At 39.2% G+C, this 21,958-nt stretch overlaps 1 protein-coding gene across 2 annotated transcripts; it reads right to left on the reverse strand.

The window, feature by feature from the left end:
* Positions 1-2,782: 2,782 nt before the first annotated feature.
* LOC106870069 (zinc finger protein 658B) lies at positions 2,783-18,014 on the reverse strand. 2 transcript variants are annotated; one of them, XM_014916037.2, is made up of 3 exons: positions 17,619-18,014; positions 8,215-8,313; positions 2,783-6,953 (listed from the first exon to the last, which is right to left on the reverse strand). In XM_014916037.2, exon 3 carries the CDS (start codon positions 6,931-6,933, stop codon positions 3,601-3,603), a length of 3,333 nt encoding a protein of 1,110 aa, XP_014771523.1. In that variant the 5' UTR covers positions 6,934-6,953; positions 8,215-8,313; positions 17,619-18,014; the 3' UTR covers positions 2,783-3,600. The 2 variants fall into 2 exon arrangements, with proteins under 2 accessions (XP_014771523.1, XP_014771522.1); XM_014916036.2 differs by having other exon boundaries at positions 2,783-6,956; positions 17,619-18,013.
* Positions 18,015-21,958: the final 3,944 nt, after the last annotated feature.

Below are 21,958 nucleotides of genomic sequence, written 5' to 3' on the forward strand. Positions count from 1 at the left end.
AGGTCTTCGCAAGCACAGTTTATTGCCCAAATTTTGAAGGGTACTCTTAAATGGGTTGGTTGTGCTACACTGGTATAAGCCACGGTTACAGTCTCACTTGGCCTGCCAGGTCTTCTCAAGCAGGTCCTATTTGTTAGCAATTACAGCAACACAACTACCATGTGTATGTACTGGGACCTACTTATCAACAATTAGAGCTACCTCAGGTGTCTTGCCATTATATGACCCTCACTATTTAACAATCACATCTACTTTAAGTTGTATCCTTCCTGGCTCTATCCTAAAATCTCTAATGACATCTATTCCATCATTAGCACAATTTCAATTTTGTTCTTCCATCTTAAAATGGGTTGCACACATCTCCATGAGTTCCGGCCCACATCATTTCTTCCTCTTCTGCAAACTTTCAATAGGATCACTCTTCTTTTCTGCTGAAATACACACGGCCTTCGTCTCTTGATTCAGTTTAAGAATAATGATTAATTTACAAAAATAATTGTCATTAAGAAACTGTTGTTTGGAACATAAATTAACATGAAAGTGTTTTGTTCAAATCACTTTAAAACAGGAAGTTTGTATCATGGCACCAAAAGTGGTTTCAGGTGGGTTGGTATCAAAAATGAAACTCTGTGAGACATTATCATAAGGTTCGGCCACATATTTTGGAACAGAATTTCAAAGAATCTTCTAGATCCAGCTGACATAAGTGCCCCCTGTGATCTCTGTACTGTCATGGCGTTACTCATCTTCTTGTACCTTGAAAGTGAGCCCTAACACCTCAGCATCACCATTTCTCTTCTCTTTGCAGCCAGGGTCACCATGAGCTCCTTCCTCTTCAGCAAGACACCTGTTCCTCTCCCCCTGGCATATACTAACTTCTGAATACTGACCATAAAGCCACCTCCTAGACGTGTCATGTCTTCCAGGTTGCCAGTGTCACGTAAAAAGCAACCAGTACACTCTACAAAGTGGCTTGTGTTAGGAAATGGCACCCAGTTGTAGAAATCCTGCCAAAGCAGACAGTGGAGTTTGACACAGCTCCCTTGGTCTTAAGATCCTTTCAAACTGTACAACCCATGCCAGCATGGAAGACAGGCATTAATGATGTCGGTTTGACCTCTGTAACAGCTGACCTCACTCTCATAGTCAGACATTTAGTGTGACCTCTGTGGTAGTTAGAGTGGATTTGGTAGACAAAAACGTGAAGATGTCCATCATATATATACGTGTGCACGTATGTCTATATATCAATTAGGCCTGATAGTACTTTGAATAGCATCAACAGAAACAGCCGTCAGATGAGATATTGTCTTTTTTATGATCAATAAATGATAATTGATGTTTATCAATTATCAATTTTATCTCCATTTTCTTTTTTACTTTATATATTTATATATGTGTGTGTGTAAGTGATATGGATGTGCATGTATGTATACATGCATATGGCTGTGTGAGTATTAGTGTTTCTTGGCTTTGACGCCATGTGACAGCTGTAAACAAGCAATACCATCCTGCAAGCATCGTCCTTCATTTCCAGTTTCTTGTGGAAAGCATGTATGGCCACGGGGGGGGGGGGGATATGACCTTGCTTGGGAAACAAGTGAGGGTTGGTGACAGGAATAGCATCCAGCTGTAGAAAATCAGCCTCAACAAATTCCATCCGAGACTCCATGTGAGCAGGGGGGAAAAATGGACATCAAACAATGCAGATGATGGTCCACCATTGTCACAAACAAAAAAGCAATACAGAGATAACCTCTTTTCCGTGAAGGCCCATGGTTTAGCAGTTGGGGTTTTCAGCTCATGATCATAAAGTCACAAGTTCAATTTCTAGCAGTGTGTTTTACTCCTTAAGCAAGACACTTTATTTCATGTTGCTCCAGTCCACTCAGCTGGCAAAAATGAGTAATTCCAGGGTGGGGAATATGCCACAGAATCTGGGAAAAAGGCCTTGGGAATGTCCTTCAATCCTTTTTTGTTGAAACTCTCTTCTGTCTTCTTTTTAACCCTTTCGTTACCATATTTTTGTTGAGATGCTCTGTGGTTCTTCCAATTAATTTTAAATACAACAAAGAATTTAGTAAAATAACTTAGTTATCATTCAGTTTAGTGTTAGGAACATAAATTGTGACTAAAGTTTGGTGGAAGATTTTAATTCAAAACTTATGGAAACAAGACATTTGTACTACAGAGCCAGAAGCAGTTTCAGCTGGGTTGGTAACGAAAGGGTTAATACTTAATAAAGTGGAAGGTGTGTATGGGTAGGGGGTGGGGATCTGATTAATAAGTTTTTGGTATTGAGGAAGGGGTGGGGGACGTCTGATAATTATCAGTTTGAAAGAACATACTAGATTCGAAGGACCTGGATCGAGAGAAATGTTGAAGGAGTGGACAAGAGAGGGATTTCATTCAGAGTGGCAGAAAAGAAAGAACAACAAAAAGACATTAAAAAGACAATAATTATGACGAAGATGATGGTGATGATGATGATGAAAACAATGAAGGTGATGGCAAGGCTGATGATGACAATAATGATGGTGATGATGCTGATGATGATAGTGATAAAGTACTTAACCTAGGTGAGACACATATATTGAATTAAAAAAAAAATTCCATTATATTTATTTGATATTTTTCCTCTTTTCTTTTGTTTTTATTGCCTATATTTTATAGAACTCTAAAAGAGGAAGAAGAGACAATCATAGAAACTTCTGTGTGAGAGATTCAGCTATGATGATGATGATGATGATAATGATGAGTGAAGTTGAGTGGAGCGCCAAGCTAAATCTTGAAAGGTTAGTTTTTATTTTTTGTTTTATATATGAATACTACATAAATGGTAACATCAATCCTGCCATTGGGATAAAACTTGGAAAATTTCAAAAAAAAAAAGAACTTCCAAACTTTCAGAAACAATCTTAATTGCATGGAAATGAAGTGAGATTTCATTTTAGAAAGAGTTCACACATATATGCATACACACATACCAGACATACACCCATATATATATATATATATATATATATATACACACATATATATACATATATATGTATATTCTCACACACACAGACATATATACATTTACATAAACTGACACACACACACACACAGAGACATATATACATTTACATAAATCTACACACACACACACACACCGATACACATATATATAATATATATATATATATATTTGTATAATATCATCATCATCATTTAACGTCCGCTTTCCATGCTGCCATGGGTTGGACGGTTTGACAGGAGCTGACTATATATATATATAAAATATATGTATACATGTGTGTGTGTATATGTATATATATACATACACACACACACACAGACAGTATATACAGACATACACTTGCATGTTTACACATACACACACATATAGACAGTATATACACGCAGACATACACATACCCATATGCATATATATATATATATACATATGTATGCATGTTCACACACACACACACATACAATGAGTTTACCATTAAATAGTGAACATGTGGCTATGTTACATACTAAACAGCCCCCATGTGGCCATGTGCAACATACTATACAGCCTACATGTGGCTATGTTACATGAAATACAGCCTATAGCTGCCACAGATAATCACTCATCGGTGGAAACTCTTCAATTGTCTTATTACCAGAATTGGCTGCAGACTTTTGCTCTCCAAAATGCATCTTTTTACCTCCAATATGATGGCCATTGTGCAGTTTCTTGTGCCGTTTCAAAGTGTCCCTTCGAGCAAACTGTTTTGTACATAACTCACATGTATAAGGTTTCTCTCCTGTGTGAGTTCTTCGATGCAGCTGTAAGTAATGTCGTTGTGCAAACGGCTTGAAACAAATGTCACATTCGAACGGTTTCTCCCCAGTGTGTGTCCGGTGGTGCAGCCTCAAGGAGTTCCTTTGAGCAAACTGCTTCAGACAAATGTCACACTGGAATGGCTTCTCTCCCGTGTGTGTCCTGCGATGCACTTGAAGATAGTGATTCTGAGCAAACGGCTTCAGACAAACATCGCAGTGGTAACGTTTTTTAGGCATATGTGTGCGTTTGTGGATTTGGAGCTTGTATCTCTGAGCGAATTTCTTCAGACAAATTTCACAGTGGTATGGCTTTTCACCCGTGTGAGTCCTGCGGTGTATCTGTAACGTGGTCTTGCGGGCAAATTTTTGAATACAGAAATCACACTGGAATGGTTTCTCTCCTGTGTGTGTTCTTTTATGTATCTGTAAATATTGTCTCTGAGCAAACTGTTTGAAACATGTGTCGCACTGATAGGGTTTCTCCCCTGTGTGCGTCCGTCGATGAACCTGCAGCGAATTGCGTTGTGAGAATCGTTTGCCGCAAGCTTCACACTCAAATGGTTTCTCTCCAGTATGTGTCCTTCTGTGAATGTGCAAATAGTGACTCTGAGCAAACTGTTTGAGACAGATCTCGCAATGGTGCCGTTTTTTTGGGCTGTGCGTCCTCATATGAATCTGAAGCTTGTATTTTTGAGCAAAATCTTTCGAACAGACTTCACATTGGTACGGACGTTCTCCAGTATGTGTTCTTCGATGGATTTGTAGTGTGGTTTTCCGTGCAAATTTTTGAATGCAGAAATCACATTGAAATGGTTTCTCCCCCGTGTGAGTTCGCTTGTGAATTTCTAGGTAATGTTTCTGAGCAAAAGGTTTAAAACAAACATCGCACTGTAGTAGCTTCTCCCCTGTGTGAATTCTCCGATGGATCTGCAGGTAATAGCGCTGAGCAAACTGCTTCAGACAGAATTCACACTGGTATTTTTTCTTCAAGACGTGCGACTTCTTGTGGGCTCGTAGTTTATCACTTTGAGCAAACAGTCGAAGACAGATCTCACACTGGTACGGTTTCTCTCCAGTATGAGTTCTTCGGTGGATCTGTAATGTGTCCCTGCGAGAAAACTTCTGAATACAAAAGTCACACTGATATGGTTTTTCACCAGTGTGGGTCCTCCGATGGATCTGTAGATAATAACGTTGGGCAAACTGTTTCAAACAAATATCACATTGGTAGGTCTTGTCGTCAGGTCTTGAACTCCTTGGAGCTCTCGGTTTTGGTGTTTTGGGTATAGATGGTAGATAGTTCATGGTGCCGGTAGGAGGGACTGGTGGAGCGCTAACATAAGGGACGGTACCTGCCATAGAGGACTGGTTGGGGGAGAGGGAGCTAGACATTGTTGACATGCTGTGTGACATCATCGTCGGTCCATGATCAGAGTTATTCATTGAGACGTTATCGCTGGTTCCAGTTGAGTCGACACTCGGATTAGACTCCATGTGGTTCTTCCGGTGTCGTTGCATGGTATCTCTGCGCGAAAATTGCTTGAAACAAATGTCACAGTGGAAAGCTTTACCTCCGACATGAGTCAGACGATGCGCTTGCATCATGTCCTCCTCAGGAAATTTCTTACCACAGTAATCACAGAACAGCTGCTTCTCCTTGATTTTCTCCTTTTGATGATAGTGTGGTTGTTGTTGTTGTTGCTGTTGTTGTTGTGGCTGTTGTTGTTGTTGTTGTTGCTGACTGGTTGATGTGGGTAACGACTTGCCAATACTATACTGCTTGTGGCCGATGTCATTTTGATACGAAAGTGACTTTTCATGATTGTTACTGCTGTATGATTTCTCAGCAGATACTTGTTGTTGTTGTTGTTGTTGTTGTTGCTGTTGCTTGGAAGTTATACCTGAGCTTATAACAGGTGCGGTTGGGGACAATATCCGATCAGGTGTGGAAGCTGAAGTGGGAGTGGTGGCAGTAGGTGGTGTAGAAACAGGCAGGTAACACGGCTGTGAATATTGACTAGTGTAGATGTTGTTGGGGAACATAGTGTCGGAGAGATGAGTTATCTGTTGATGGGGTGGGGACACCATTGAACTGTGCATGTGGGTCGGGTTGAACTGCGATTTGCCTGTCGGACTGCTACTGCTGCCACCACTCACCCCAGTTTTGTCCGAAGACAGCAGCGACATTCTGTCGGATTGGATGCCTGTGTGAGACTGGGAGTACTTACTTGTCAAGTCTTCACGGTGCCCTGAGCTGGACTTTTCACTGACATGTGGCAGTCGATGGCCAGCTGATATGTCTGGTGAATGGACGTACTGTTTACTGCTGATCTCACCGCCAGGGTTCAATTTCTCAAGGATGTCAGACATTCTTTGAGAATGCATGCTCTGGGAGTGCGAATATTGTTTGCCAGACATCTCACTGTGGCTCGACTTCTCCGCTATACGAGACATCCGCTGTTGTTGTTGTTGTTGTTGATGGTGTAGGCTGTGTGAATGAGAATATTGTTTGCCAGATAATTGGGAATGGCTGGACTTTTCAGGCAAATGGGACAGAGAGTGTTGTTGCTGTTGCTGTTGCTGTTGTTGTAGTTGTAGGCTGTGGGAATATTGCTTGCCAGAGATCTCTGAATGGTGCATTGATTTCTCAATAATGTGTGACATCCTGACCTGTGTTGGCGTTAGAGAGGGAGGAGGCAGAGGAGGAGGAAGGGGAGGCTGCTGTTGTTGTTGCAAGCTATTATGGCTGTGAGGGGAAAAATGCTTGTTAACAATGTCACTGTGTATGGGGGATTTGTCAACAATCGATGCCATGGACACTTGCTGCTGTTGCTGTTGTTGTTGATGATGATGCTGGAGGTGAGAGAAGTGTTTACCCGACAGAGCTTCAGTATGGGCTGGAATGAGAGTCATGTGGGGCATAGGCATGGTAACAGGGAATAAAGCCGTTTGGTAAGCGGCGTGTCGGTGAGGAGCGAACTGCTTCACAGCTATTTCGCTGTTGCCGTGCTTTTTGTTCATATGAGACATTCTAGCCTGCTGTAGGTGTCGGTGAGAGAATTGTTTGCCAGACATATCGGAATGGCTGCTTTTGTCGCTGCTGTATCTCTCCATGGTGGAACTACAGCTGTACACTGCTGCGAAGAGAGAAAAGAGAAAGAAGAGTTTTAGAAAAGATTCTTCACCAAAGATGAGACATTCATCGGGAGAAAAGAATAATAATTAATAATAACAGTAATAAAGAGAAGAAATTAAAAGGAAAATTAACCCCCATTGGCATTCAAGATTCTCTGTCAAATGTAATACATATTTACAAACAGGTTTGAATTTAATCCTGAATTTCTGTTGAGATGCTCTTTGTTTCTTTCAATTAATTTTAAATATAACAAAGAATTTAGTAAAATAACTTGGTTATCATCAAGCTAGTGTTAGGAATATAAACTGTGATTAAAGTTTGGTGGAAGATTTTAATTCCATTTGCCCTTGCCAGCCATTCCACTGATTCCTCCAACCCCAGCATCCCCATCAAGGCCTCAGTCCTCTTGCCAGGGCCGCGGACTGGCTCCCATGCTGGTGGCACATAAAAAGCACCATTCGAGCAGGATGCACTCACAAAGCATTGGTAACAGAGGTCGTTGCTTGTCTGGTAATATTTGTTTACACAATGTCAAGACAAGTAGACAGACAGACAGACACACACACACTGTTGTAAGTTAATTTCTGCTCATGTAGACGAGCAAGATTAATTAAAAGATGAAAACAAGGGAATAAGGACACAGATCGTGTCATATAGCTAGCTGGAGACGATGTCTCCTGAGGCTAAATTACAGCAACATTCGTCCTAAACCAGACTGCCATGTTATGTTGGCAAACAATCTTTACTACAATAATAATGTCTAACTGTGGAATTACTGTTCTCTTACATGGTGCATCTTGACAATGCAACTTGTGGTGTTCATGCCTCACCAGGTCATTCCATTTTTTGACAAGGTTCTTTCAGTTGAATGCCCTTTCTATCATAAACCCCATTACAGAAAGAACTGCCTACATTTTATCAAGGCACCAGCACTTAGCATACTCATATATTGTTAAATCCCATTGCACAGCATTCTGGTGACTTCAGGCTGACCAGTGCCTTGTGGTTGAAAATTGGTCAACGGAAATTGTGTGCAAGTCTATTCATTCAGATTCTGTTCCTGAGCAGTGGATCTCATCCACTGCTCAGCTTAGCACCCGGATCACCAGGTTCCGTGCAAATATGAAAGCCAAGATTTGTCTGTGAATAAATTCCTTTCCATCAGTGACAGGGACAACTCCTTGTCTCCAGGGAATTTCACTGAAAGTAAATTAAAAGAACCACTGTTGGCGTTGATGATGTTTGTTTTAAATACGTACCTTGTAAATTGAGTTGTTAGGCAGTACACAATAATTGTGAGAGCAATTGGACCATCGAGGGATGTAAGTAGGGGGGCAGAGGGACTTTAGGGAACTGCCCTAAAAATAGAAAGAAACATAAAACAAACATTAAATAAGCAGTAAACTTTTCCTAATGAAAAAGTTTAAAAGACAAGATGGTGGACAACAAAGATTTGGTAAAACGCTGGGAAAAATGAGAATTTCTCTTTAGTTATGTCCCTTTACATGTTGAACTTAACTCTGGCTTTCATTCCTACTGAAATCGATGGAATTAGCACCTGTCATATACTGGGGAGACTTATTTTATTATTTAAATCAATTTTAGTCCTTCCTTATACGGTTTTGTGGAAATATAAAAAAAACACTTGTTTCTCTGATCATTTATTTTCTGGATTTGAAATGGGAGAAATGGAGCTAATACTGGATCAGTAATGAGGGTCATGGCTGGCAGAACCATCATCATTTAGCATCTGCTTCCCATGCTGGCATGGGTCAGACAGTTTGAGTGGAACTGGTAAGCCAGAGGGCTGCATCGAGTTCCTGTCTAATTTGGCATCGACTCTATGGCCAGATGCCTTTCCTAACACCAACCGTGTCAAGAGTGTAACGGGTGTGCTTTTTATGTGCCACGAGCATGGGTGCTCCCATGTGCCACTGGCACGGGTGCTTTTATGTGCCACCAGCACGGGTGCCTTTACGTGCCACTAACAGAGGTGCGTTTTATGTGTCACCGGCACAAGATCTTTTATGTGTCACTTGCACAGATATTCTTATATGTCAGCGGCACGGGTGCCTTTATGTGCCACTGGCATTGTCCACAACTACGATTTCACAGGGTTTGATGAGTCTTCTCAAGCACAGCATACCACCAAAGATCTTGGTCGTTTGTCATCGCCTCCATGAGGCCCAACATTCAAAGATCATGCTTCACCACCTTTTCCCATGTCTTCCTGCGTCTACTTCTTCCACAGGTTCCCTCCAAAGAGATTGAACCTAGAATATCAGAAAAAAAAAAATGCCCATCGATTATTTAGTTATGATACTTCATGGTCTGAGTTCAAAATTTGGCAAGATCAACTTTGCTTTTCACCTTCCTTGGGAGTCAATAACAGGAAGTCAATCCAAGTATAAATGCTTGTTACCACAACATCTGGTTGAGCAACATTTAGGAAATGGAATTCGAGCAAAAATTTATGGAAGCCCATTGTATACCATAATCATTCTTATCATTTATACCTGTTTTTTCCATTTACTGTCTGTATCATCTTGCACACCAAAGAAACCAGGTAACACTTTTGTCAAGAATGCCTTACAAAAATGCAGACTGGGTGAGTTTTTCAATGTTACTTGCGCAAGAGAAGTTATGAGAAGAGAATGAAAACGTCTCCCTCTATTTATATTTGAAATAACATCTCTCTCTTAGATGGGGGGGGGGGGGTAACTTGCGATACAGCGTGCAAAGTGCACATCTCATTTGTAAGTTCTGCCAATGTAGTGAAGGAAAGCAAATCACTAAAAAGACGAGCATCAGTTCATTTTTGGACCCACTGACCTCTTACGAGGGTGACCCCTGAAACGATTTGTGGAGTTCATCTCTTTCGAATACTCCAGATATTAGAGAGGTTGACTACTCCATCAAATTTTAAACAGAGTTACTGCCCCTCCTAGAGGGGTGAACAGCCGTGGACAAAATCAGCAATTTCAATTAGAGAAGTCTTTCCAGCTGAACGCCCTTGCCTCGAGTTTATTACCAACCTAGAAAGGGGTGGGGCTTTGTTCACAGTGTCCTTGGGCCAATTCATTTATATGTGTGCATAATTATGCATACATATCGGCGTATTAATGTCCAATTTCCACGCCTGTGTTGGACGGATTTTGTTGAGGCAGATTTTCTGTTGCCAAGCCTCGCTTATTTCCAGGCGAGGTAATATTTTCCGATGGTCAGACATAGTTTTGCAGAATATTGAAAACGAACGACACTGATGTATGACAACGACAAATCATTTTATAACTATCATGTGATATCAAAGACAAGGATATAGAAAGTCATACATACATAGAAACACATACATATATGATGGGCTTCTTTCAGTTTCCATCTACAACATCCACTCACAAGGATTTGGTCAGTCTGGAGCCATAGTTGAAGACACTTGGATCTGTAACAGCAACGTCGTCAACATTCAACGTCTGTTTTACTGACGGTTTGACAGTAACCGGCAAGGCTGGGGGTCGCACCAGGTTCCAACGTTGGTTTTCGCTTGGTTTCTATAGCTTGATGCCCTTCCTAACGCCAACCACATTTATAAAATGTACTGGGTGCGTTTTATGTGATACCAGCACCCACACCAATGCACTTTACGTGGCACCTTGGTTTTAGGATATCAATTCTGTTGTGGTGAGCAGGTCTTCTTGGCAACCACAATGCACTTGGCATTAGAAAGGGTATCCAGTCATAGAAGTCATGCCAAATCAGACTGGAACTTGCTGCAGCTTTCTGGCTTACCAGTTTCATTCAAACCGTCTGACCCATGCCAGCATGGAAAGCTGACGCTAAACAATGATGATGATAAAGTGATAGCATGTTGTCAACTTAATGTGACAGTCCCATAGAAGGGAAGAATGCTACTGTTATTTAGCCCTAGGAAACACCGTTTCCTGTTGGACTTGACACACTTCCTGTGTCCTTATGTTTTCAAAGTGGAGATGATATATATATATATAGATGTAATTGCGAGAGTAATAATGGAGATTTTGCATATATATATATATAAATCTTTCTCTGAAGTTAATCAGTGAAGGATGTATGCAAACATTGTAAAACTAGTGTTTTTTTTAACAAAGTCCTCTATGATATTAACTCTGCACTAAGTTACAGACACTCCATTATTACTCTTAATGCAGTATACCAGTAACCAGCAATATTATTGTTCCCCAACTGTGAAAAAAAAAAAAAATATATATATACAATGGAATTGATTTAGTAGATGATACACCTACAATATGTTGCTCTGTACCAATGTTGAAAGAAATCAATATTAGATCTTTCAATTATCTCAGTGAGTTAGCAGAAATGGTAGAGTGTCAAACAGTAGCCTTCCCAGTCAAGGCTCTGAGTTCAAATCTTATCACTGCTCAATTTTATTTTCATCTTTTTCACATTTCAATACCTCCTAAGCTACAAAGAGCAGTTAAGGACTCAATGCTCAGATCTAGTTTTATGGGGCAAAGTGGATACAAGATAAAAATCTTCACCTGGATAGCACACCAAGCTATACCAGACAATCTGTTACCTATCAGGGTCATCTTAACAGAATACACAACCACAGCATACAGAGATTAGCATCAGGCCCCTAATCCTATGAAACCCACAAACAACTACCCCGTAAGTCCATGCCTTAAGATAGCACTGGTATTACCCATTCCCCCAGATAGTTACATAAACTGCAGTGACATAGAATATAATGTTCTGTGCAGAAACAGCAAAACACTAGCTGTAGGATTGAACTCACATCCTGAGTATTACAATACCTGATCTGACTTGGCCACTTTATCTCAATAATAAAACTCATCGTAGTGATACACAGTGGCTGACTTACTGACCCCTGTAAAACTGACCCCTCTAACCCCAAGAAAAGGTTTAGCATTAGATCAAATTGTCATGAATGTTTTACAGAGAAGTTGCCAACACACATAACATCCCCCCCACACACACATGTGCAAAAGGATAGGACCTCAACGCCATGGTTCAAATTGATAGATATAGTAACCAAATCTCCCTCAAATCATCACACTCTACTGTGTTAAAGAAAGGAAGAACACATTAGCTTAATATGCTTCAAGATAGATAGTATCTGAAATAAAAGATTGGATGGTCATGACAGGAATGTCCTTTACCATAGATCTATTTAATTGTGGCAGATCTGGAGCAAAACAACACATGCAATACACACACACATACAGTCTCTCCTCTCTCTCTCTCTCTCTCTCACACACAAACAGAGTTTCTCTCTCTCTCTCTCTCTCACACAGAGTTTCTCTCTCTCTCTCTCTCATACACACACACGATTTTAGACATGTACAGTTATAGTCTGGTAGATTTGTAACTACTGTTGTACTGGTTCCAGCCACACTGTGGGCATCACCCCTGCCACCACCAAAATTAAAGGAAAATATGTTGGGCCCCATTTCAATACTAAACAGACCCAATATAGCTCAACTTTGGCCATTAACCCTTTAGTGTCTAAAGAGGCCATATCTGGCCTAAGTATTCTATTGTTTTATGTCCACGATGGGCAGATTCAGCCTCTCACACCTGCCCTGCAATGTGATTCTAAAAATAAACAACCACATCATCAAAACCTCAAAGCTGCAAGTTAACGCATGATTAATTCAAAGCAATGTCAATGAAAGGACATCACATTTGGGGGAGGAACCTGAACGCTGAGGGCTTTAGCAAGGGCTGATGTTTTGCAGAGATGGACGAGATGTGAATAATGGATGTGACACTGAGTTTAACCTCCTGACACATCTACATAGATCACATGACTTACACTGTGTCTACACATGTAGTAAATTGCTCAAGCTATTTCTCTCTTATACCCACATGTAGTACATGGATCAAGTCATATCTCTATCACAATCTCTCTCCCTCTCTGCCTGTCTCTCATATATACACATGTTTAGTATGTGGATAACTAACTTCCTTTTATACATACATGTAGTATATAAGCCATTTCAACTCTTTCTCTTCCATATCCAAATGTAGTGGAATACATGAATACATGGAGCAGTTTAACCCTTTTTCTCATTCACACATGTTGCTGTCGAGTTACTAATTCATGACTCAATCTCTCATAAACATGCTTACCACATGCACCAGTCTGTTTTGGGTACAAACACTGACTGCATGGATCACCTTAACCCTTTAGCATTTAATCCAGCCATATAAGGCCCCAAATATTCAATCTGTTTTATGGTCAAAGTGGCCAGATCTGGCCTCTCACACTTACTCAACAATGTCATTCTGAAAATAAACAATCACATCAATTTCTCAAAGCTACAAGATAATGAACAATTAATTCAAAGCAACATGAACAAATAAGCCTAGTGTTTGACATAATATTCTAAATGCTAAAGGTTTAACCCTTTCGTTACCGTATTTCTGTTGAGATGCTCTGTGTTTCTTTCAATTACTTTAAATATAACAAAGAATTTAGTAAAATAATTTAGTTATCATATCAGCTAGTGTTAGGAACATAAATTCTGACTAAGGTTTGGTGGAAGATTTTAATTCAAAACTTATGAAAACAAGACATTTGTACCACAGAGACAGAACTGGTTTCAGCCAGGTTGGTATCAAAAGGGTTAAGAATTGTTTCTCTATTATATATTTTAATCCTTTTGTTACCATATTTCTATTGAGATGCTCTGTGTTGCGCCCCAATTAGGCAGCCCTTAAAAAAATATACTCCTTTGGGACATTCCCTAGGATTAGGGGAGTTACTGGTTTGGGTTTCATTGTCCTTGCACTGGCAATCTAGGAGTTAATGAACATAAAAACGTATCGGACAGAGAAACATCACTCAAATTTATAACAGGATATACTCTCATTACGATATATAGAACAGAATTGAATCTGTGAGGAAGATTTGTACTGCATGGAATTTTGTACACATAGATCACAGATGGGCTGTGTGATCACAATCATCGTGTTTAGCAAACCCTCGATTCTATCCTGTTATGCTTCGTTCTATCACATTTGACTTCTTAAACCTCTCCAACTTGAAATAAGAAAGATACAACCCTGGCCATGTGGTTAAGGAGCTTGCCTCCTAACAATGTGGTCTTGGGTTCAGATCCACTGTGGGCACCTCTGGCAGGTGTCTTCTACTAGAGGCCTCGGCCAAACCAAGCTGAAAGAAAAAAAACTGGCATTTTGTCAGTTACAATGATGGGAGTTGAGGGAGATTCAGTGTGACACAGAGTGTGACATGGCTGGTCCTCTGAAATACAAGCACAACTCATTTTTGCCAACTGAGTGGGACTGGAGCCACAAGGAATAAAACATCTTGCTCAAGGATACAATGTGCTGCTGGGAATTGAACTCAGAACGTTACAATCATGAGCCAACTATCCCAACCACTTAGCCATGTGCCTTCACACAGCTGAAAGAAGCCCATCATATATGTAAATACATGTGTGTGTATGTGTGTGTGTGTGTTTACAACTAGTCTTGACAATATGTCATTACTGGAAATGAGCATCATCATCATCATCATCATCATCATCATCATCATACAAGTGATGTGTTTCATTTTCAGTCTTGTGGGAAACATGTCTGAGGGTTAGCAACAGGAAGAGCATCCAGCTGTAGAAAATCTGCCTCAACAAGTTCCGTCTGACCCATGCAGGCATGGGGAAAGAGGACGTTAAATGATGACAATAACGAAAGGTAGGATCAACCTCAGGTGGCTTACAACATGTGATCCATGTTGAACATGTGGGAAAGGTTAAGCTAGCGTTACTGGAGGCAAACTCAAACTGTTGAGTTAAGCTACAGACGGGCGGCTGAGCTCCGTTTATAGTTGAACTGTGCTACGACTGTACCGGGCCATGCTACAGCCGACGTTGATAGTCACACGCGCATGCCCGCGTTTATGGAATGAAATTACTTATACAATGAGTATAGGAGTAGAAGGAAAAACATTATTTCATACATACATGCATGCATATATATATATATATATATATATACGCACACACATATATATATACAAGGATGGAGGAGAAATAGAAAAGAGGTGGATGTATAGGAGTGTGTACGAAGACAGACAGATGTACTGAGATACAAATTGACGCAAGGAGACATAAGAGATCGATAAATAGACATACAGACAGATCGATAGAGAAAGTCTTATAGGCAGGCACATTCATAGATACAAAAAAGATTTACACAGAAACGTACAAATCCCACACGTGACACAAGTGACCTCAAAGAGCCTGCAAATATTTATTTACAAGACATTCAGAAACACAAGCTTTATTAATGGTTCCACCCTACCACCTCTTATATATATGTGTGTGTGCGTGTGTGTGTATATGTATGTGTGTGTGTATGCGTTCGAGCCAATCAGGGAGGCTCAATGTGGTCGACCGACCTGTTAGAAATAGCAACCGATTTATTTCACATGCATCCTATCATCATAAAAAGAAAGGGTCCATGGACAACCATATTCGTTGATATACAAAAATAAATAAATAAGATAAAAAAAACAGGATGATCATGGCTGGAACGCCTTCGATCGTAGATGAACACAATCAGGGCTGAGTTAGCATTAAACGTATATAAGTGTGTGTGCGTGTGCGCGTATGTTTATGTGTGGTTAACTACAAGTCTTATTAAAACATTTACCTACATCAATTCATTAATAGGCGCGCTTGTATGCGTATATATGTGTGGTGCATGCGTGTATGTGTGTGTGTGTGTGTGTGTGTGAGTGTCAGTATGTGTATGTGCTATGAGAGGAAGAGGTGAAGGAATGTGTTAGATCAGCAAGAAAGCAGAGCCACACACACACACAGCAGGTTCTCTAATTGACAATTTTCCGCCTTTTTCTTCTTCCCATTCGTCTTCATGTCTCTGCATACCCCCACCCGCAACGATTCGTTCCTTTCCACACTCACACACAAACATATATATATATACACAAACATATATATATATATACACATATACAAAGTCATAATGACGATCGTGTAGATTATAGACACGAGGCCTTCAGATTTCTAAAGAGTCGAGATCGTTTTAACGTCCATGCTTTTATGAAGGTCACACTAATAATAATAATAATAATAATTCTTTTTAATTTTTTGGCACAAGGCCAGCAGTCTGTAAGGCGTGGATGGGTTAATCGAATGCATCGACTCCAGTGTTCAACTGGTACTGAACTTGTCGACCCCGAGAGGAAGAAAGGCAAAAGAAATACAACTAAGCATTTTGTACGACGCGCTTAACCATTCTGCCAGCTCTATAATAATAATAATAATAATAATTATTATTATTATTATTATTATTATTCTTCCTTATTTAAGCAGGGGGACTTGGAAGATGAAGCGTAATATATAACAAACATTATTTACAATTAGATTACAAAGTGGAAATTATAATAGAAAACATGGAAAAAATCTGTCAAGTGGGTGAAGGGTGAACAAATTGTTGCCTCTGCGTATGGATGGAAGGATGTTGCTGTTCTTCAACTCCGAAGTCATCTTGGATCAAATAGACCTATGATTAAAAATGCATTCCAGCTGTAACCGTGGCCATCCCATCTTTTGGGAGGGAAAACGAGTATCTAAGATTTTTACATTAATCTAACGCGTCTACTCGTTAAAAATTTTTTTTTTTCTTTTTACTAAAGACAGCGTGATTTGAGGGAGTATTTGGGTGTTATTTCTAACAGGTCTCGCAACCACGTAATGCGTCCCTTTTTGGATCTTATGTATGTAGTGAGGAAGGAAGGAAGTAATCAAAATATCATCAATAATGGATACGGGGCGGAGGGGGGGAATTATAAGATCTTCCATTGAACAGACACATGTCATGTAGTATACGAGTATAATGTGTGAGTATATATATAATACACATACATGGTGTATATAATGACGATAAACTTGAACTAGAAGAGGCGTGAAGGACTACAGGGTTAATTGTTGCTATTGTTTAGCCCTAGGTTAACTGTGATCGCGTCAACCTACAGTGATCATAATCGTTTCGCTTTGACCATCCCGCCTTTTTTATGCCCCCCTCCTGACAGTCTAAGTAGGATCACATTATAATATTATTTCCTTTTTTTTTGTTTTAGGAAGACTAAGAGATTTAGTTGCTGTTTCTAGCAAACGGAGTCATTAGGTACAGGCTTGCTAATAGTAATTAGAGTAGTAGTAGTAATAATAATGTTATCAATAAGAACATGAAACATCAATCATAGTGGTAGTAGTAGTAGTAATCATATAGACAACAGATGACAGTCAAGTTTAATGTGTGAACCCGTGATCTCTATCTTAGATCAACAATAGACAATATGTAGGTGTGTTGTTGTGCAAGATGAGGCCTAATTGAGCAGACCTTATAATTAAAGGTGTAACAACCATGGCCATCCCGTCTAGGACTGCATTGGCCAATGTGTCCTTCTTATATTTAAGACTGTGGGGTATGATTTTTCGAGAGAATTTGGCTACTGTTTCTCGTAAATCGAGCAACTGCATACAGCTCCCCCCCTTGTTGGCTCATGTAAAGATGATGATGCTGTTGTTGTTGATGGTGGTGGTGCATGGTGCGATGTGTGTAAATATAATAAGTCTTGTCTCTTCCGATCTCTTACCTTATCTCCGCTGTTTCATACCAATGTCGCAGTCTGTCCGTTTACATTCATCATAGTTAGTCTCTCTCTCTCTTTCTCTTTCTCGTGCGCGCTCTCTCATCTCCACCCGGGGTGGATGATAGTCTCTGCCCCCCCACCTCAAGGCTCTTCTTCTATTCCTTGCTCGGGACAGATTCAGTTCTGATTTTCTCTCTAACCGTCCCCTTGCGCGCTCTTTCTCTCTCTCTTTCTTTCTGTCTCAACCTAACTTTGGAAAACCGTAACGTTTGCGCTTATTATTTTGAACACATTCGAAAACATACGTGGGCAGATAAAGTAGGACACACAGACAGACACCTAAGCAGCGGTGAAATTGTTCCCTTTACACCGTCTATAAAGTTCCAGTTAATTACAGTCCTTACCCACCCCCGCTTGAAAGTTCCCTAATAGCCACTAGAAAGGCATGACTGCCACAACCTCACGGTCTCTTCCGTTTTATATAAATTTGTGTTCTCGTGTTTAAGCGCAAATAAATCTTATGTAGAGAGAGACTAGTCTCTTGTTATTAATTATATTCACATTTAGGATGTTTTGTAAAAAAATTAAACATCAGCAATTGGCTGGTTCTTCTGTTTATCGACCCGTAAAGGATGGAAAGCAAAGGTGACTTCGGCGAGATTTGAACTCGGAGCGTAAAGGGCCGTAACTAAATACCACAAAGCAGTTTGTCCGATGTTATAACGTTTCTGCCAAGACATTCTTCAGGATCCACGCGAAAGGAGCCCACCCACTTTCACAAATTTCTAAGTTCCTTGCTCCTACATTTTGCTTACAAGGTCGAAAATGGCATTCGATTTTTTTTTTATTTACTCGTATGATTGAGAAAAACAATCTTTCCGGAAAAAACTACACGTTTGTAGGACAGAGATGTTAGAATTAACGCCAGCAGTCCGTTATTTCTTAAAGTACCCGAAACACCAAGAGTTGGTTCAGGGACAAAATGGCATTTTTCTTTTAAAATTAACTAATGTTGGATTGTATTTAAGTTTAGTTTACACGGAAGAGCTTTGACTTACTAATATTAAATCTGAAAAATGTTTTTCTAAACCAAATTAACAATTGTTGAACATATCTGAAATAGCAAAATTTCTCCCCATGTAACTAACAACTGTATTTTAGTCTTTCAATTTGTTTTTCCTTTTCTAGATAAAACTTGAGAATTCTTGATACAATAAAATTAAATAAAAACCACAAGGGGAAAACAAAGCATTAAATACGTTTACAAATATTTTATTCAGTTGCAAATAAAAGCTAAACATTATTTGTGGAGATTTAATGAGACAAAGATAGAAGTGTAAATTTAATGCAGGTTATAACTGTTTGTTGGTGTGTGGAGGAGAAAGTTATAGGGTTAATACGGATTTTGGCGCCGAAATATCAACTGAAGAAAAAGAAGGAGGTTAGGAATAAACAGGTTTTAGTTTGGAGGGAGAAAAGCAAATAAAGTTGGGTAGAGAAACGAGGTAGGGTGGAAGAAGGACAGAAAGAAATATATGAACTGAGGAAAGAAGAGGGGATATACGGAGAGAGAAGAAGAAAGAAGAGGCAAGAGACGAAGGGAGGCAGAGAAAACTATAGACTGAAAGAAGAGAAAGAAAGAAATAGACACTGAGGAGAGGAAAAGAAAAAGAAAGACTGCCTGAGAGAGGAGAAAACGGAGAGGGAGATAGAGTAGAGAAAGGTAGAGACTGAGGAAAGAGAAAGAAAAGAAAGAGAAGGACTCAGACTGAGGTTGGAAAGAAAGAAAGAGACAGCTAGACTGAATGAGGAGAAGAAAGAGAGGTTTAGAATAGAAAAGAAAGGGGGAAGAAGAGTAAAAGCAATAGGGGGATGGAGAAGGAAAGAGAGAGAAATAAAGAGACTGCGAAATGAAGGAGGTGGAAGGAAGGGATGAAACAATAACGAAGAGAAGATAGATAAATATAAATAAAGTATGAGAATTAAGAAGATGGTGATCGAGAAAAAGAGAGAAAAAGAACAATGAAAAATAGATTATAATGGCACTGGAAAGAGGGAGGGAGGGAGAAAGAAGTAATGGGGTATAAAGAGGGAAAGAGAGTGGTACATGTAGATAAAGTGATATATACTAATAGTATGTGTATGTACACATACATAAATTAATATATTATATAAACTAAATATATAAATGTATATGCAGGTTAAGTGCATACGTAAGTATGTGTGCGTGTGTAATAGAGGCAATACTCTCTTAGGGAGCTTACTAGAGGCGATTGCTGTTTCCTTTCCTGATTGAAACGATTTCACTTCGCTTCGGTTATTACTGCTCTTGGGACGGCAAAAGTGTCAAACGTTTATTTATATTATTAGCCCCTTCTCTTGTGAAGACCCAATTTGACATTGTTGTATTTATATACTTTTTAGGGCTGAGAAAGCAACCCAAAATTGCATGTATTATGTATGTATGTATATATATGTATATATATTGTCCCAAACTGTAAAAATAAAAGCGAAACAGAACAAGGTGAGGGAACAAGAAAGGTGTATTAGTTTATTAGTTTAACGCTCAGGAAAAATGGAAGAGTCTTTGACATTTCGAGCCTACGCTCTTCTACAGAAAGGAATGATGAGAGAAAACAGATGGAGAGAAATATAAAAAAAAAAACGGAGACAAAAAAATCTGTCTTATATATATATATCTATATATACCAATATATCAAGTAATTTGTGTATATAATATATGCATACATATATGTATATACATGCACATATGTTAAAACAGATATACTTCAAAAGGACCGCTTGGTTTTTTTTTTAACATTATCTCTATAAGATACATACATACATACATACATACACACACACACACACACACACATATCAGTTGCCTCAGGCGTCATCCAGCAGACGACCTACGAGCGAAAGCAGTTCGTTCATGACCCTCCTGCCTTATTAAGTATATCTTGGACCACAACAATATCAAATGCATCCTTTCCTTCATTTATTAAGATGGTAGAGATTAATTAGAATGAGAGTTGTCTGCTATTTCTAACATGTCAATCGATCACCTACAGAATCCCTCAACCAAACTGATTATATATGTATGTGTCTCTCTATATATATAATATACGCACACATATATATATTCATATTTGATTATACATATATATATAATATTTATATTGCGCAAGTTTCCCTCGGTACATTATTAATGATATCGTTAGGAAAAGCATGAATGTCACAGCATCTCGTTTGTTCCTTACCCTTATATATGTATCATTATTACTTTATTACATCACATTTGCGTCAAGGGAATTAGAAGACTCGATTCGTTTCTTAAGGGGCAGAATATGAAAAGCCATGGTGGATGTCTTTGATTTTCCTCTGTGAACAGGGAACGGGTTGGTTTGATAATAAATAGCAGTTATTTAGTAATTAGTTTAATCACTTATATATTCCCCGCCTCCTTGGTGAAAATTGATTTACTGCCTTATTTATTGAAAGGAAATCGATAAAATACAATAGAGCTTTACACAAAAGACACACACACACATCTATGTGTGCACGCGCGCGTGTGTGTATATCTGTATATATATATATATATACATACACACACACATACATACATTTGCTTAAATGTGTGCTTGTATGTATATTCTTGTTTTCTATGTGGTATGCGTGTGTGTATGTAAGTGTAAGCATGCGTGTATAGTGTTCGTAAATGGAATGTGTGCGCATATGTGATTTTGTGTGTGTGCGCGTGTGTACGAATGTATGTGTGTATGCGTGTGTGCTATCCCATACAGTTTTGCGCGTTGCCGGAAGAGTTATGTATAGGTGTGATATTGGCGGCTGTGTGTGTGTGTGTGTGTCCGTGTTCCTTCCATGGGTAGTATGTATATTTTTTGCACGAGTGTATGTGTCTACCTAGTCTTGCATAGACACACACGTTTATACATCGTTGAATATATACATATAGATATTTAATACATACATACTACATATATATAATATATATTGTATGTGTGAGTGTGTGTTAGCAGTAGTGCGCGCGTGTGTGTACCATCCCGTATTCAATATTTAATATATATAATAATATTCAGAAATCTATCTATATCTATATAACACACACACATACACACACACACACGCACATACACACACTCTCGGACACACACATATAAATTATACATAAATATGTAATTATTTCTTTTTATATTATTTATGATATATATAAAATAATTGGAAAAACGGGGAAAAAAGACAAAATGGTAATTTTTTGACAGCTGCATTGATAATTTTCAACACAAAACTGTTGTCGCTAAGGTGGTTGTTCTGATGGT

Source organism: Octopus bimaculoides, chromosome 14 (assembly GCF_001194135.2).
Source record: "Octopus bimaculoides isolate UCB-OBI-ISO-001 chromosome 14, ASM119413v2, whole genome shotgun sequence".
Taxonomy (NCBI): domain Eukaryota; kingdom Metazoa; phylum Mollusca; class Cephalopoda; order Octopoda; family Octopodidae; genus Octopus; species Octopus bimaculoides.